Below are 17,077 nucleotides of genomic sequence, written 5' to 3' on the forward strand. Positions count from 1 at the left end.
TTAATTCCAGGTTTACAGAAAGCCCAGTCATTTTTAATGCAAATAATAATTTACCCAGAGCGCAACAGTGGAAAGTCTGTATCAAAAGAAATATAAAGTTTCAATTCCTGGCAGGTCCCAAGTGCTGGCAGGTAGAAATGTACACAGACAGACTCACGGTGACACACACACACACACACACACCCACACACAGAGTTTAGAAAGACCAGACTTGGCTTTCTGGTTGGAGGGAATCAGGAGGGAGGGATGGACAGGAAGGGATAAACGATGAAAAAAAAAAAAAAAAAGAACGGCCATGAATCCAAAGTCAAAAAGGAAAAGCTGGAAGGTGAACATGGAGAAAACTACGCGAATCTCCTTAAAAAATAAATAAATAAATAAATAAATCTATCCCTGCTTTGTGATTGGAGCCAAAAATCTGAGACCCCATACTGGAAATAAGTGATTCTGGACGAGGATGGAGGCTTCAGCCTCGTTCTGGGTCCGTCGGCCGACCGCCGATGGCTGTGGAGTCGACTCACTGTACCCTTCATTTAGAGAGGAAGTGGACCGTCAGCGGCCAGATGACCATAAAACAGAAAGAATCTGCTGCGTCTAGACTGCGACATGCGAAAGGCCCGGCAGCTGCTCAAAGAGAACTACTGTACGCTGTAATGATCACAGGAGAGGAGAAAAACAAGCCATCAGCAGCTATTTATCTGGACTTAAAGCAACATTCCGGCCCATTTTAATAAGTTAAATGATGCTCATAACATAATTAGTTTGCATACTTTGCGGTTTGTACACTGTCTACCTGATTTGTTGTTGACATCTGAGAGAAATACGGCTTTAATATAGGAACCAGTGAGGAGATGGGAGGTTGGTTAAATACTGTTAACCAAATGGATGTCTGATTTTCTCCTTTAACATTCCTGCAAACTGAAACCGGGGCTTAATTTATTCCAAAGGCATCAACACTTGTTTGATTATCTATGTTGTCCGTTTTGTTATGGTCTTGTTGAAGGGACTCTTACTTTTTGGTGTTTTTGGATGCATTTTGTGGTTTAAAAAAGAACAGAGATTGACGAGGGTCATAGACAAAGACATAAATATGGCTAAATTAGGAGGTAAATCAAGAAACGGACAATGAGGTTGATTTGTCGGCTTTTTTTCATCACATTAAATAAAACTTTCAGCTGTTGGAACTAGACGAAGCGATCAAATGAGATAAGCGTCATAAACTGCTGACACAGGCTACGTGTCCCAAGTCTTAGAAACGAAGATCAAGAGTTATAATGATCAGTCAACTGAGAAGAAATAAATTACAGTTTTCAAAAGATGAGTTCTTTTTTGTTTTGAAGTCTTGGTTTGGAGTCAGGCTCTGAGAAAATGTGATAAGCAGTTTTCCAAGGTTTTGATTTGACATTTTAAAGACAAAATCCAAAGCACATCAAATTCAAAGCAGCAGAACTGGATTTATTGTCTCTTAATAATCTCTGATCAAACGTTATCTTAAATACAACTGGATATTTAGGAGGATGGATTGGGAGTTTTATTGAAGAACGGCTTGCGTAGGTTCAAGCTGCTAACATAAAAGCAAAAGGAAGAGCAGAGGTCTCGTTGGATCACTTCTTTCTAACAGCCCAACACCAGATCATTTACATTTACATCAGTGGATGCTGATTCTGATCGCTTGAGAATTGCCTGATTTCGTGTTTCTTCCTCTGGAGCCACAAAACTCTTTCATCTAACATATAGAAATCCTAGTAGTAATCAGATTTCCCTTTTAGAGTTCCTGTACTAAACGTTACTCAGATAGCATTAAACCCCCTCTTCTGTCCTAAGAGTATAGTCCCTTCTGATGAAATATGGAGTATAAAAGAGAAGACAATGGAAAAACCAAGCGCAGGCCAGTTCATCTGTTAAAGTCTTTCTGTGAAGTAACTCATTCAAACTGGCAGAAAAAGTCTGGTCCAGAAGCCAAACCTACTATCACACAAGAATCTCTCTGGTCTCGGGGGAGAAGCTGCGTTCGATTAGTAAAGGCCTCAAAACAATCCAGGACGGAAACGATGAAAGGACGTCCAGAACATCTGCATCTTCAGCCACAAAGGACAAACACAGACACGCCGAGACGCTTTTCATCTGACGGGGACATACTCGACTATTCTAAAATCACACATGGCAACACACACGCAAGCCTTGAAGAAATATCACTTCTTCTTTTAATGGGGATTCAGACAACGGGGAATTTCTACACTAAACAAGAAACAAAATTGAGATTTAAGACATTTAAGTTTGCGATATTTGCAAAGAAGATCCTTGGTAGGCAATATTCTAAGGATCTATATCATTCGCAATGCCGTAGCCCTTTTCTGTCTGGCTGTCATCAAGAAAAGCCAAACAATACTGAAAGTGAGCTGCTAAATGTGGACCGGTCACTTGTGGTTGAAGCCTCTCTCATGCAAGAAATGTTGTTAAGTCGGCCTTAAATTCCAGGGTATTTCACTGAGAAAACAATGTTGACATGCGAGGAAAACTTTTCCACTTGGAGACTTCCCTCCAACACTTGAGGTGCACAGACAATGGAAATGTACAATTAAAAATGTATAGTCTAGCCAACAATGACAAGCATACTTTCACACAAAGACCTGACAGTGATGGGAAGAAACTAGAGAGCTCTTTAAATCTTTTTTCTTTTCAGGTAAACATATCTTGTATATACAGTTATTCTAAGCCAGCAGGCTACATGAGTCTCCTGGAGAATTCATCTGGACCACCAGGATAGCTTGAAACTGTGGAGTTTAAACTTGTGAAGAATGTAAATTATAAATATATGAAACTACTAGAAGTGATGGAAGTCAATCACATGTAGCTCCTAAACATCTACAGTTCCTAAAATACCTTCTGGCTCAAGTTTCCATGTAACAAGAATACTACCTACTTCAGTTTTTACTATGATAAGATTTTCAGATTTCAGATTTACATCCTGGACTTGAGTCGACTCCACTTGAAAACACATTCGGTAGTAAAGACATGTCCGAATCGGCTTCAAACCTTGAAATATGGATCACCTGTCACAAATAAAAACTGTCCCGCCCATACAGAGTGTCAAGACTATGTAAATCACATGGTGTCATTGAAGCCTGGTCTGTTCTACAGCTGGGTTCCTCTGACAAAAAAAAAAAGGGGGGGATGGGAGTTGAGATGTGGCTCACAGCTGTCCACCTACATAGGTTCCATCTGGGGAGGACAACCGGAACTCCACAGACCCCCTGATCCCCAGGATGTGAAATGTGTGCAATGTGATGGAAGGCAGTCTTTAGAGAGAGAGAGAGCTGACGGGGTTCGGCGATGGTTCCATCACTGTTTTCATGCTTATTATTCCAACCTATTCCCAGAGGAGAATGATTTCACCACAATTGCTAGATACCTCTTATGGCTTCCCAAGGACAGGGAGACTGTCCTCCTCGCTTATTACAGACTCCAGGAACACTGGGATTCAATGGTGGAGCAAGGCAAACCGCTAAACAACTGTACAAACAGGTTGGTCCCCGCTCTGGTGCGCCCGATTATAGATGTCAGAGGGGTTGGGACACGTTGTGATAAAACACTGTGGCGTGATCTCGGTCCGCTTGGGACAACTGTAGCATCCTAGAACGCTAATGCTAACGCGTTTACCGAATAAGGACAGCTCTCATTACATCATTCCTTGCATCAATCTTTCCTTAAGGGATTGCGAGTTTAGGGATGTGCGAGACAGGCTGTGCGTGTCTGGATCTTTGTGTTTCTTTATGTGTTTGTGTGCCGCTGCCACATAAAGCAAATTTAATCCGCGTGAGTCACAAACAAACATGAAAACTATTGTGTCTAGTCTACGATTGTGCCAACTCTCCACACCCAGACATATTCTCAAGGCCCTGCGGACAAAAACTTCCTCACTCTTGTCTGCATTCATGGGCGCAGAGAGACTATTTCTTCTGGAACGCTTCCTAGAGGGATTTGTCGAGCTGAAGAAGCCATTGAGTCCAAACAGGAGCTGATTTGAAGGCACAGATCGAGACAAAAAAGAAAGAGACAGATGCTTTTCTTCTACGGAGCTGGCAGCTGCTGACTTCCTCTATCCCTAGCCTTTGACCTTTGACGTTGCGTGTGTCCCTCTTCACCACCTCCCACGAACTGGAGAGATTTCCGTCAACAGCTCACACATGCATTGACACAAGCAGAGAGAGGATCGAGAGGAGCAGAAAGTGAAAGGAAGTAGGAGGGAGCTGAGAGAGAGCACTAATAGGGTTGGAGAAAACATCCAGAGACGAATGGGGGTCACGGCGAGGGACAAACTTGTTGAAGTCAAAGAAGGGCAAAGGACTCGAAAAAGACACTGAGGAAAAGCACTTAAGATGCTACAGGAGAAATTAATCGTGTTTTAAATTCCCATGGGCACATTTGCCACTTTAAATTATGTGTGTGAGAGAAAATGAAGCACAAAGAAGATAAAATATTCAAAAGCGCACAAAAGTCAAAGAGGAAGTTACACAAAGTGTGCTCTGTCAGACCTGGGTAATGCCAGTGGAACAAAAGATCCTATTTATAAAACGTTTCAGGGAGAAAAAGGGGATCCTATATTATGACGGTAGAGCTTCATGGTCTCCACCTTGACTCTGCTCGGAGCTGAAGACAGGAAACAGATCAGAGATTGGTGCTTCTGGTGACTGGTGCAGGAAGACGAGGAGAACAACAATGGAAGGCAGTGGGATGATAAACGTTATTGACATACTGGCCATTTCACAGCTCCTTGATTCTCCTGGTCTGCAGAGAGGAGCGTCCATTAGGCTCCATACCTCTTCATCTATCTCTTCTTTCTTTGGTACACTTCCACACAGTGGCCTCCCTTTATACCACATCTCGTCCCTGACCTACAAACATGCCAGCTGTACTCATCAATTAACCCTTTTTACTAACCTCTATGTGTAGTTTAATGAGGGAGGAGAGGGCGGGACGGGGCTGGAACATGTGGCTCTGAGGGATTTCAACACGACGGCGCTTCCAGACTGATGCATACGGTGCGGACTAGAGGACAAACTTCAAACAGCAAATGGCGTAAAGGACTGTCAGAAACACCTGAGGGCGAAACGGACGCCGCCTCCTTCAGTCACAGCAGAAAAACATTTTGGTCGTCTGCCAAATATTCTTACAATTGTTAAAGGATTACTTGGGTTTACCACAATTTGAGGTTTTTCATAGCAATGGCCATCATTTGTAGGCATTAAAACTACATTTGACTCACAAGCACACATACAAAATACAATGAGACACATAAAAGGTAATGAATCATGTTGTAAATAAGACAGTTAGACATGATTATCCACCACTATCAGTAAAAGTTTCCTCAAAGCGGGAAAGGAAGTGGTGATAAATCATCCTGTGGAGAAATGAATGTGTGACAAAGGTATTTATTTTGAGATATTTCACCCAAAATGACAAATACAACCTCAAAGCGTGACAGGAGAAGTCGGAGGATGTCCGATGATGTTGAGAGTTCTCCCAGCAGTCCAGCAGTGGTGGACTTAGTTAACATGGCGGACCAATCAACAGGCAGATCGCCAATGCAAATACATTTATGACTGAACACCTGCAACTGATCAAGCCCGATTGTTTCGCTTTTTTTTTGTTTTGTTTTAATAGATATTTTCACTGAATTACTCAGGATAGTCATAAAAAGCTAGATTCAAGTCTGCACGGCCAATTTATTCCTCTGTTATCACATCCTGATGTTTTGTTTGTCTCGCTTTTATTGCCATAACACCAAATCGGAACATCACGTGTTATTTTAGCAGTTGTAAATCACTTTTCAGTTGGATGAAAACAATATTTATCACTGAGCTTATTACTGGTAGTACCCCCCCTCCCTCTCCCTGCTTGTCTTGCTCTCTGGGTCTGGATCAGAGCCAGTCTGATCTTTGCCCAGTCACTGAAAGCTCTCCATCCATCCACCACAAAGGATGCATGACTCCAGGGTAAGGAATCACCCTCCCTCTCCCTTTTCTTTCCACTCTCTGCTCAGCAAAGAAAAACACAAATCTTAACTTCCATCCAGTCAGTTTAAGCAATCAGTGGTGGAGAGTCGGGGGGGGGTGGTGGTACTTAACCCCCCGGAAAAAAATCCTCCTCCGCTTGTCCCCAGGAATTCCCAGCTATTTGCCTCTTTTTCAGAACTAGACCCAGAATTCATGAAGAGCTGCTAAATCCTTGATTTTCCCCTCAAAAACGTTGAGGACTAGAACCAATGAAGTCCTACAGAGGGGCAGACAGTCTGCTGTGGTTATTGATGGGGTAGCTTAAGGGCAATAGAGAGCCTCTATGTTAATGTTTATGTAACATGTTGGCCATATTTACTACCATGGTAGGAATATATTTATTTATGAAAACATTTAAGGGCTAATTAAAATAAATGAGCAAACAGATGTGGGGTATTAGGGCCTGTTCATGCAGCTGGTGGTGGTGATGGTTTTATGTCTGTCTAACAAGCTGGCCCACGACCAGATTAAGTTCTGGTTCGCATGTGGATTCAAATCTGCTCTTAACGCTTTAAACGCTGGATTGTTATCTTGAAAACTGTCAGGAGTTCATGAATATTCATGTCTGTGACCTCCTTGTGTAATCCTCACACCTTTCTCCCAGCTTCCTGACCAGACAATGAGATAAGAGTGCTGTTATGTCACCTTTATTCATGTTGTATTGGGATTGCAGACTGATGTTTGAGGACTTCAGCTGTTCATAAAATTTATTAGATGTCAGGTATCCATAGCCAGGAATACTGACCACATATGATGGCTGTCTTCTGGAATGTTTCACACACAGAACAGTCATACGTTTGACAGAAACAACACACACACGTAGGTTAGGACTACAATCGTATGCTGTTCAACTATAGACTGTAGAGACTATAGTCTCTATAGAGACAAGTCTCTACACAGTCTCTATAACTATAGTCTACACAGTCTCTATAGAGACTATAGTCTCTACATAGTCTCCATAACTATAGTCTACACAGTCTCTATAGAGACTGTAGTCTCTACATGGTCTCTACAGTCTCTATTGAGACCCTATGTGTCAAAAGACAAACTGGCCTTCGTAGGAAAGAATTTAACAATTTAAATTTCAGATCCTAGAGAATTTGTCTACATGTGGCTCCGTGGTGCACTGGGGTCGCACCCGGAGTGTACCCTGCCTCACTCCCCCAGTCAATGAATGAATGAATAAATGAATGATTCTAAAGAGGAAGACGATCAAAAACGAGCTAAATAAATAAAACGGCATAAGCGAATGAAAAAAAAAGACAAATCACATCAGCAAAATTGAGTAAAAAACAACAACAAAGAAACAGTGGAAGAAACCCCAGCTCCAGTTCAGTTTCAGTGGTTCTGTTTGTGTTATGTTTACAAATGGATTTCTTGGATAGAACAGAACTCTTAACACAACACCAGCTACATTTACATTCATTGAGAATCGTTTCCTTGACACCGATCCAACTCCATTGAGCAACTTGCTGGTGTGATCGACTACAGTACGTGGAGTCTGTGCTGTCTCAGGTGATATAAACAGGCCCGGCTCTGCACTGGATCTGGTACATGTCAGATCCGTGAGCGTGGTATGTTTTCACAGGCCTCCAGTGACGACACGCCAAGCACCAAAAAACATGTGGCATGAGACTTGAGTAGGTCCCTGCATAGGATAGGGTGTCCTTGTGTGTGTAGGCAGGTGTTAGCATGACAGCGCATATTATGTCTCTTTTCAGTTGGTAATATAAGGTAAGTTAACAGAAGGTACTGTTCAAAAAGTAAAGTAACGAATGGAACAGAAGGTAAGGCAAGCTGAAGTACCGGGTACTTTGTTGTCACCATGATGAAACTGATCAATGTGTATAAATGAATTCCAGGCTGATCAGATTGATTAAATTGATGAGTTTACTAATCCACAGACCATCTTTATAATTGATATCAAATAAAATCAGCTTTTTGAGGAAAGTGCAGCCTTTTTTATTCCTTTCCGTGAATTAAGATATTGATAGTTAGTAACAGAGTGCCATAATAAATACATTTCTTACGTTTTAAAGAGATAATCTTAATTAATAATGGTCATATTCAAACACCTCTTTTATTGTCATGTAAATGTTCTGTTTGTGTTCAGCTTGAGGTTTTCTCTGCTGTGAGGATGGGATGATCGTGACGTCAGGGTTGAGTGTGAGCTGCTGCTGCCATGAGGCTCCGATTGGGATCAAGTGGCTTTCATGAGCTAAATTCTGTTGAGACTGAGGAACTCTTCTGGGAACATTTTGTTTCACACAAATTCTTCTTGATCTTGATGAGTGTCATATGAAAGGAAATCCAGTTACACGCATTTCCTCACATCCTAATCATACACATCCATCCTTAATCAAGATATTTGTGATATTTTTTGATCTCAGTTTGTTTTCCACCGCAATCTACAAACTACAAATCTAAATCAATCTGGATATCTCAAGTCGCGTCTTTCTCTCTTCCCAGTCGAGCCATCATGAGAGCCAGCTGACACCACATGAACACAGTCCAGAGCTCCTGTCATCTTCTCAGGCTACACAAAAGGGCTGATAAGCCCTAATGTGTGGCAGGAGGAAAACACGTTGCCTCCTAACTTCCCCATTCCTGAAGCAGTGCCCCCACGATCGAGATATCGTTAGCTTGAGATCGGTATTTGAGGAGAAACAACAATGTCCGGGGTCCGTCATCCGTTTCTATCTGACGGGATTCCAGTCGTGTTTTGCGGAAGAAGTTGTTTCACTTGGCTGCCGACAGCTTCGTAAACAACAATGCAGGGATTTGGAGAGTGTTTCCAGCAAAGCTCTTCGGCCAATGACAATAATAATCTTCTACTGGCCTCAGGTTTGGTCATTTTATTTTCAGATGTGTTAAAGATTATTAAATGTGAGAACAGGAGGCCATAAAAGAATAAAAACCTCTCCAAACTTACAGTCTAGACCACGGCCCACCTGAAACCACACACCCATCATCGAGCTCAACCAAATGCCCGTCTGCCACTCAAGATCTATGGCACTGCTGACGCAGACAGCGAACCCATAATTGACAAAACACCTCTAGTTCAGCCAAGCCCGTTGAGGTTAAAGCAACAAAATATTGAAGAGGGATGCTGGATTTTTTTTCTGCAAGCAGCAGGAGTTTGTCGGGTTTACTCGACATGTTTCTCGGTTACATAACGACTCTTGCCGCAAATCTAATTGGTTCTGGAACCACTTCTGCTTCAAAAAGAGCCTCAGTGAGTTATTAGGGAATAAATGCTTCAATAAATGTAGTGTTCAAAAACATACATGAGTGTATTTTACAGCACGTAATAAAACCAAAACTGAGATGAGAACAGGAGTAATAGCACCTTAGCCTGCCAATTCATCCAAAGCAGCGAATCCAGCGCCTGTTTTATTCCAGCCTGGGATGTGTCAGCGCTTTTGCTTTTACATTACGACGAAGAGACAATCAAGTGTCTCCCGTGTGATCTTATTATATTAGTGAGTGAGAGACAGAAAGAGGAAGCAATCATCATTTGTGGTTGGAGCGCTTCGCCGTGTCTTTCCTCCAGCGAGCGAAGCCAACTCTGTCTGCTATTAATTAAACCATTAAAGCAGATTAATGGGCACAGAGAGGCTACAGTCTCAGCAAACATCTGATGAGGATTAGGGATGCGTGCTTCTGGCACAATGACCCCGATGCCCTTTTGGCTCTCGCTTTCAAAAACCCTCCTCCATGTGTCACTTTCTTCTCTCTGTGACTTTAAATGTCTGATCTGAAGTGTTTGAACTGTCACTCAAATGTCTTCTCTCTCTCATCTGTCTGTTATCCAATTCAGGATTGGAAACATGTGGGCACAGAGAGGATAAAACCCAGTTGTTTCCTTTTGTTAAAGTCCATTTTTACCCATTTTTCCACTGTGACTTTTTCTCCCATACTTCCCTGTACCCTGCCACCTGCGAGCAAAAGGTAAACTCTTTAAATCGTTCAGGTTTAACAGCAAACACTTGTGCAAACCGGTCCACACCATCTGCTCTCCAACAATCACACAGATGGTTCTGTTCCTCTGTGCGTTCAGTGATTGCATGTTCTATAAAAATAACGGATTGCTCATTAACTTTACAATGAAACGACAACGACCACCTGCATCAAATCTGTGAAACCTGGAGGTTCAACAGACCGAAGACGATTGAAAGGCAAATCAATGAGTCATCTCACATCCTGCTGACAAGCACCTTAACTCGACTGCCTGCAGCGGTGGATCGATTTCACGCCGCGCATTCAAGAAAAATAAAATTAATGCGCTGCAACAGTCATCTATCATTTCAGCAGGAGGAACCTGACTTGAAAGAATTCGAGGCTGAATTTGAGGATTTCCTGTTGGCCACCGGTTTGTGCAGAGAGATCATTAAAGTCAGTTTGTCTCTTCTCATCTCATTTATGAACGTCTCTTTCTGATTGAGGTTGAAAATATTGAACACATATGAGGTTTTATGATGAAGGAGGTGACTAAATCACGTTTTGCGAAAGGTATTAAAAGGCATCGAAAATATAGATGATTAGACGGGTGAATATTTGCATTCAAAGGAAAGAAAATAATCTCTGTCTAGATTAAACATTTCATGATTTCATTGCAACAATTTTATCTTGAACTTGCGGTTTCAGAATTGTATGAAAGCTATAATTTTCCAAACCCTAGGAAAAATTCCATAGAGTACAAATATATTAATATGCATGGACGTGCATGAGTTTGCAGCTAAGATGACAAGTTTATGATCACACACACAAACACGCAACACTTGAGAACAACTTTGCTTATGCACTAAAATTACATTTGTGTACCCATAAAATATTAAAATATTCAGGCCAAAGATTTAAAAAACCAGCAGTAAAGAAAGTTTAAAAGCCAGAGGAGCCTGGCAACAGATGAAACAGATCTCATTTAGTTCCTCAAATGGATAAGTGCTTTTCGTGTGAAACAAAAGTTGAAAATGAAGCAATGAGAAAAAAGAAAGGAGAGAAAGAAGAAATGGATGTAAAAGATGGGATTTAAAGGAGGATGCTGAAGGTGTGGAGTGACCACCTGCAAGTTGGAAGGGAAAAAAGCAAAAACACAACTACAGATGCAACCTTTTATGGGGTTGGATATCTGCTTGTTTTAATCCTATTGCACACTTACAAGGCCTTGCAGATCATTTCAAACCATTACATCACCTGTGTTTGATGGTAACTAGGAGAAAACAAACGGGTCTGACACAGCAGGGGTGCAGAAAGGCTGAGAAAAGGCTTCAAGAGCCTGGCAGACGTGTTTCCCACCTACCTGTGCACTCGTGCTGCAGGCCTTTGCCGTAGTAACCCTTCTCGCAGATGCAGTCGTACTGTCCCGTGTGCGTGCCGCACTTACAGCTGGCCATCAGGTCGCAGCAATCCCTGCCGGCTTCGCAGAGAGAGGAGCATCGCGACAGGTCTTCCTGGATGTAGCTGCCTGTGGGCAGGTCTGCAGGTGGAGAATAACCAGAGGAAGGTGTTTGAAATCGGGTCAGATTGTCGCTGTAAAACACAAGTTTATGTCCAAAGTGGAGGAATAACGGTTTTCTGTTAGGTGTTTACACAGATTTCCAACATAAGAAATCCAACAACAAACCGGTATAAACAAGAAAAAACAAAACAGAATTCAACACAACCCACGAGCCACACGGACACATCTTCTTCTCTCGGTTTAAAAGCGACCAAACAAACTAGTCTCTAACAAAAGCCCATAAATCAGAGCCGGGTCGACCCACCAGTCAAAAACCAGAGTGTGTGTTTCAGTTTGTTGTCGGTGAATGAACTTTAGACAACGTGTGTGTGAATTCACGTCAACAGTCTAACTAAACCGTGTGATTTATAGCGTTCTACAGACTCAGCACTCTACTCGGCTCTGATGGTGATTTTTTTTAACTCTTAAAACCGTGATTACGTCCCACTTTTCATCAGATTGCGGGAAGCCCCCCCCCCCCATCTGTGGGAAAAAGGGGTTTAATTCCATCCAATCTGTGTGAAAGTTAGACCTAATGGCTGCTGGCAGAACATTACAAAGGAGGCCATGTGAAATTTATGTTGTCGGATTACATTTTGAATTATTGCCTGGCTTCTTTTAAGTAAAAACTGGGATTTGAACAGGGTCAGAACCTCCACTTCCAAAACACTGAGATAGATCAACTGGTGATGATGGGAGAAAGTGCAGCTTGTAACCCTATCCTCTGCCCCTCCGTATTTGAGTCCTTTAAATGAAGACGCTTCTTTTAAAGCAGCATCTGGAGGGCGAGATGACCACGACCCCTCCATCCCCTCAAGAAACGGAACATACCGTTTCTCTACCATGAGAAACTGCATCTCCAGAACTCGTCTGCGCTTTCGTACCTTCATGCAGCGCACGGCGAGCCAGAGCCTCGAACTCAGCAAAGTTGTGCACCAGGTAGCAGTGCTGGTCCTTGGGCTGGGAGGCCATGTCGTGAAGCTCCCTGATGTTTCCCTGCCAAATGCCCAAGGTGAAGATCTCCACCCCTCGCTCCCTCAGGGCTGCGGCCACCGGCCGCGGGTCGCCGCCGTTCGAGTAGCCATCGGTGATCAGGAAGATGGCCTTGGTGGCGTTAGAGCGGGAGTGACGAAGGATTTGCTGATAGAGGAGAAAGCGAAAATATATTTAATAAATTTCCTGGTTGTAAATGAAATATTTCCTTTAATTTACCTTTTATTTCTGTAACTATTAGAAGAATTTTGTCCTTGCTTTCTCAAAGAAACTCAAAAATAAAACAAATAACAAGAGGAAAATAAAGTAAGACAGTCACGTCCTGCTGTTTTGTGGTTTTTGGAAGAAAGTAAATGTTCGTTTCAATGAAAAATTACAGCTTACAACTCCCAAAAAACATAAATATATTAAAACAGAAGGAACTTTCGACATGCCGATAGTCAGATGAGGACTATGCTAGTGCATCGGATACAGTCTTCTCATTATAAAACTCAAATATGCCCTTAATTCTACCTTTGAAACACAAATGTGAAGAAAAAAACTGCTGAAATATATAAAAGAAATAAAAATAGACGTGTCGTGGTCTGATTTCAACAGACGACATCCTTACAGGATGACATAAAGAATAAAATCTTTGTACGTGCAGTCACGCTGGTAATGCGTTGCGAAGGCTGACCCATCAAATACACACGTCTTATTTGCTCAGCTCCCAACAAAACTCCAGCTTTGGTTGATACGACTGAATCGAATAACGAAGAACGTCACACACAAACCACTAAAAACAGCCCTCAATTCTAGGGTTCGTCAAAACCCTACATCAGCAAGACAGGCGACGGGGGCCAAATGAGGAGGAGGGACAGGAGAGGAGGAAGGAGCTCTACAATAGTAATTATTTCTCCAACAGACGACGCAGCTGCTCGCCAGTGGTGGAAAACCACCAGAGAACACAACGCAAACCCAGACTCCAGCTACAGTTCCCAAACTAACTTTAGCCACAGTTTACAATCCACCACATACAATTAGGCCAAACATTAAAGTCAGGGAAACATATATTTAATTTCCCCCCGGAGTAAAGACGAAGAAAAAAACAAAAAACAAAAAAACAACACAACCATCTGTGAGCTTTGCTGTGGACAAGCCAAGCAGGTCTTTTGTAACGGTGTTTTATGTGAGGTTATAAGGTAAAAATGGAAAATGAAAGAAGGTGGAGATGACAGATATCCTCTCGCCGAAAGTGGGAACGATGAGAAGCATCATTAAGAATGAGCGAGTAGGAGGGGGAGAAGTGATGCGTGTTACAGGAGGAGGTGGCTGACTTTCCTCTATCCCAGAATGTCGAGGGTCGTGGAGCCGAACAGGAGAGAGAGCTCTGGTATTTATTGTCTAATTGTCTAAATTTCAAGGTTTCTCTGGCAGGAGCTGTGTAATTACAGAGTGAAGGACGGGAAAAAAAGACGATTGAGAGGCGAGGGAGAGGCTGCTTTCTCTGCCAAGGCCCCAGGGGAGGATGGAGTCGTTTGCACCCCGGATGGCCTCAGAATTCAGATGAGAGGACCCCCCCCCCACCCCCATACACACACACACACACACACACACCCTCATGCCAGCTGTCAGTGCAGCGACAGGTCGCTTCAGTATTTAAAAAAAAACGCTGAACAAACTGATGTATGAACTCTCTCTGGCATTCCTATATGTCTCTTCTTTATGTTGTTAATATTGTGTTTCGGGGGGTTTTCAGGTCTTTTATTAGGCATCTGCTTAAAGTGCTTTTTAGGCCACAGCGGTTTGTGAATAAGCCATGAGTCAGTGGCTGTGGATATGTCACCAAATGGAGCATACGCATGTAAAGCCACTAATAATAACCTCCTGAATAACCTCCACATACTTCAGGTCGATGCACTAACATAAAGGCGACCGCAGGAGCCGGTGTGTGGGAAGGGGCTGCCCTTTAGTGCACCTTACCGGTCACACAAAATAATGCTTTGTCTTTTAGAATTTGGTCTGCTATGACATGTCTATAACAGGTTATACCACCCTAACACGTGTTTATAACAGGTGTCATGTGATCAGTATGACATCATCACGTCAGACCGAATCACACACCTCCGCAAACAAAACACTCTTCTATCTAGTTCCACCTGTTTCCAGTTTATGAAGAGAAATTTTCTCAGATCATTATATCATGAGAATAAAACTGTCCGGGAAGAACGGAGGCAGAAAAGAGCGTATAAAAGTAACGGTCACTGCAATAAATTTACGTTCTAGCGTACATTATGGAGCGTAATCTTCCTTTTGAAAAATACGACGCTTCATAAATCGATGGACGACAGCCGAAGACTCTTGGACTGGATTTAAAACGTGATTATTTGTGTTGCAACAAAAAAGAAAACGATTCTGTACGTCCACCTCAGGCTTCCATTTATTCAACTTGTCTGATGCTTTAAAGATCGCATGAGTTTCAGGAAGAGATATTGGACAGTTTAAGTATACAGTAAAATAATTTTGCTGTCTCAACAGGCCAGGAGGGATTGATCTCACCGCTCCGAAACGCCACAAAGATCAGAAGATATTAGGAGCTGAAGTGGATTTATCATTCTTGTACACAATCCATTGGTGAACCAGCGACATAAATAAATAAAATCATCATCCTTCCATGTCTAAACAGATGCTCGTATGATTAGAACATCAAACGCAGGCACCTCCACGCGTTTGGCAGCAGGAAACATTTCCACAGCTTGAGGGGCCGACGATGGTGCCAGAGCCGTCCAGCTGTAAATCTAGAGCTGATGCATGCATGGCAGCTATTCTGAATGCTAAGTAAAGACCCCCACCCCCCCACCCAGCCTGCACATCCACCTCCCACGACTTTGATCAGAGCTCAGACCCAACTGGATCTGAGCAGAACCGGGTCCTAACTTGATTCTTTCTCCTATTGCAATCAAGGCGTTCCACACTGAATCAAAAAAACATTCAACGTTGAGAGATGTAAAAAATTCATTAAGGTGGCGATCAGATGGAACTCAGTTGGTTCTATTCTTGCTGTTTTTTTAAATAAGATGACATGTTTCTGTGCAGTTACTCATCTATAAATGACATTAAGTTTGCTTTCCCTCATTAAATTGACATGAATCTCTTTCTTCTTGAGTCACTTTAAAGAAAACTTGCTGTCCTTCCATGAGATCCACCTCCCAAAATCAAAAACCTGTCATTTCATGCATTCCGCAGCGGATAAAATAAAAACGGCATCCATTCTTCCCACTGCTCGGAAGTGACAGCGCTTGTTTCGACAGGCTATCTGCTCATGACCTGGGTGGTAAGAATAACAATAACTTTGCAGGGGCCAAGAGAACAGCACACACACACACACACACACACACACAAATTAAACTCAACTTTGGTACTATTGAGCAACATCTCCACGGCACGTTTAAAGATCATTTCCTGTTGGAGTCAGTGATAAATCTCTTGTGCCACACACGTCTTGTTTGAGTTCATGCCTCCCAGGAATAAAACAACTTTTGTTATCCAGGAGATTCTTCTGATTGGATCCCGTTTTGAACGCCAACGTAACTTGAAATGCTTTAACTTGAGAGCACATGTGAAGAGCCATTTTTAAACATTTCCTTGGAAGCTTTGATTTCATTGTTCCCCTCATTTCTCACTTTTTGTACAAACTCTCCAACGACATCAGCCCAGTTTCACAAAATGTTCCACGATTTTGATTTCCCTTTAGACATATGTGTGCTCTAGCTGTTCTTTCGCAAATGATTATTAGCGCTTCATCTTTCAGTTGATCGGTTGGCTCTCATGACAGCGTGGTATGTAAATCCACTTGTAGGAACTTGAAGCGTGCCTCGGATGCTGCTGACACTACCTCATAATTGAAATGTCAATATCTTGAGTGGAGTCGGATACGGCTACATGCTAAAGCAAGTTCCAAAAGCTTTCATGTTGCTGCTCCAACACCTATAATCTAGGATTGGCTTCCATAAAACATTGTATTCAAAGATAATGTGGAAAAACTATGCAATGGTTTGTTTTGGGTTTTTTCTTTTAATTTTTTTGGAAAATGTTTCCAGAATGATTTATTTTCCCTTTCATTATCTGCAAATTTGAAGACGTTAGAAAGCGCACTCATAAACTTCCATGAGGGTATTTCTCATCACCTCTACACTCGTCTCCCTCTGCTGTTGCGTTGGATTAAAATTAAAATGTGAAATAACTGCCAATATTAATATTCAAAACAAGAAGCAGAAGTCAAATTTATTTCATCCTATTCAGTGATGTAACATATGAGTCGGTTTATACAGCTACATGATGACATTAAATTTAGCACTGGCCTCCACTATTCTCATTCAAATCCGTTCAGTTTCATCCACCACCACCACCACCTCTAGTATAATCTTGGTGCTGGTCAGGGATTCTTAGGGAGAATTTCAATCTCCCTTAAGAGTCTAAAACAGACTAATAATCCCAGATCATCTGCTTCATAATCCATTAGTTGGACTTCATTTACTTGCTTCTCCTC

At 42.2% G+C, this 17,077-nt stretch overlaps 1 protein-coding gene across 3 annotated transcripts in view; it reads right to left on the bottom strand.

Annotated features, from left to right (window-relative positions):
* The window catches only part of svep1 (sushi, von Willebrand factor type A, EGF and pentraxin domain containing 1), a 62,629-nt gene that overhangs the window by 33,103 nt on the left and 12,449 nt on the right, over nt 1-17,077 (bottom strand). For all 3 annotated transcript variants that reach the window (XR_011034378.1, XM_068307948.1, XM_068307947.1), the window contains exons 2-3: nt 12,441-12,696; nt 11,359-11,535 (exon numbers count right to left, since the gene is read on the bottom strand). Coding sequence is in view for 2 of the 3 variants with exons in the window: in XM_068307948.1 (XP_068164049.1) it covers nt 11,359-11,535; nt 12,441-12,696 (433 nt within the window). In the remaining variant the exon portion in view is untranslated. The remainder of the gene's footprint in view (nt 1-11,358; nt 11,536-12,440; nt 12,697-17,077) is intronic.

Source organism: Antennarius striatus, chromosome 23 (assembly GCF_040054535.1).
Source record: "Antennarius striatus isolate MH-2024 chromosome 23, ASM4005453v1, whole genome shotgun sequence".
NCBI lineage: Eukaryota > Metazoa > Chordata > Actinopteri > Lophiiformes > Antennariidae > Antennarius > Antennarius striatus.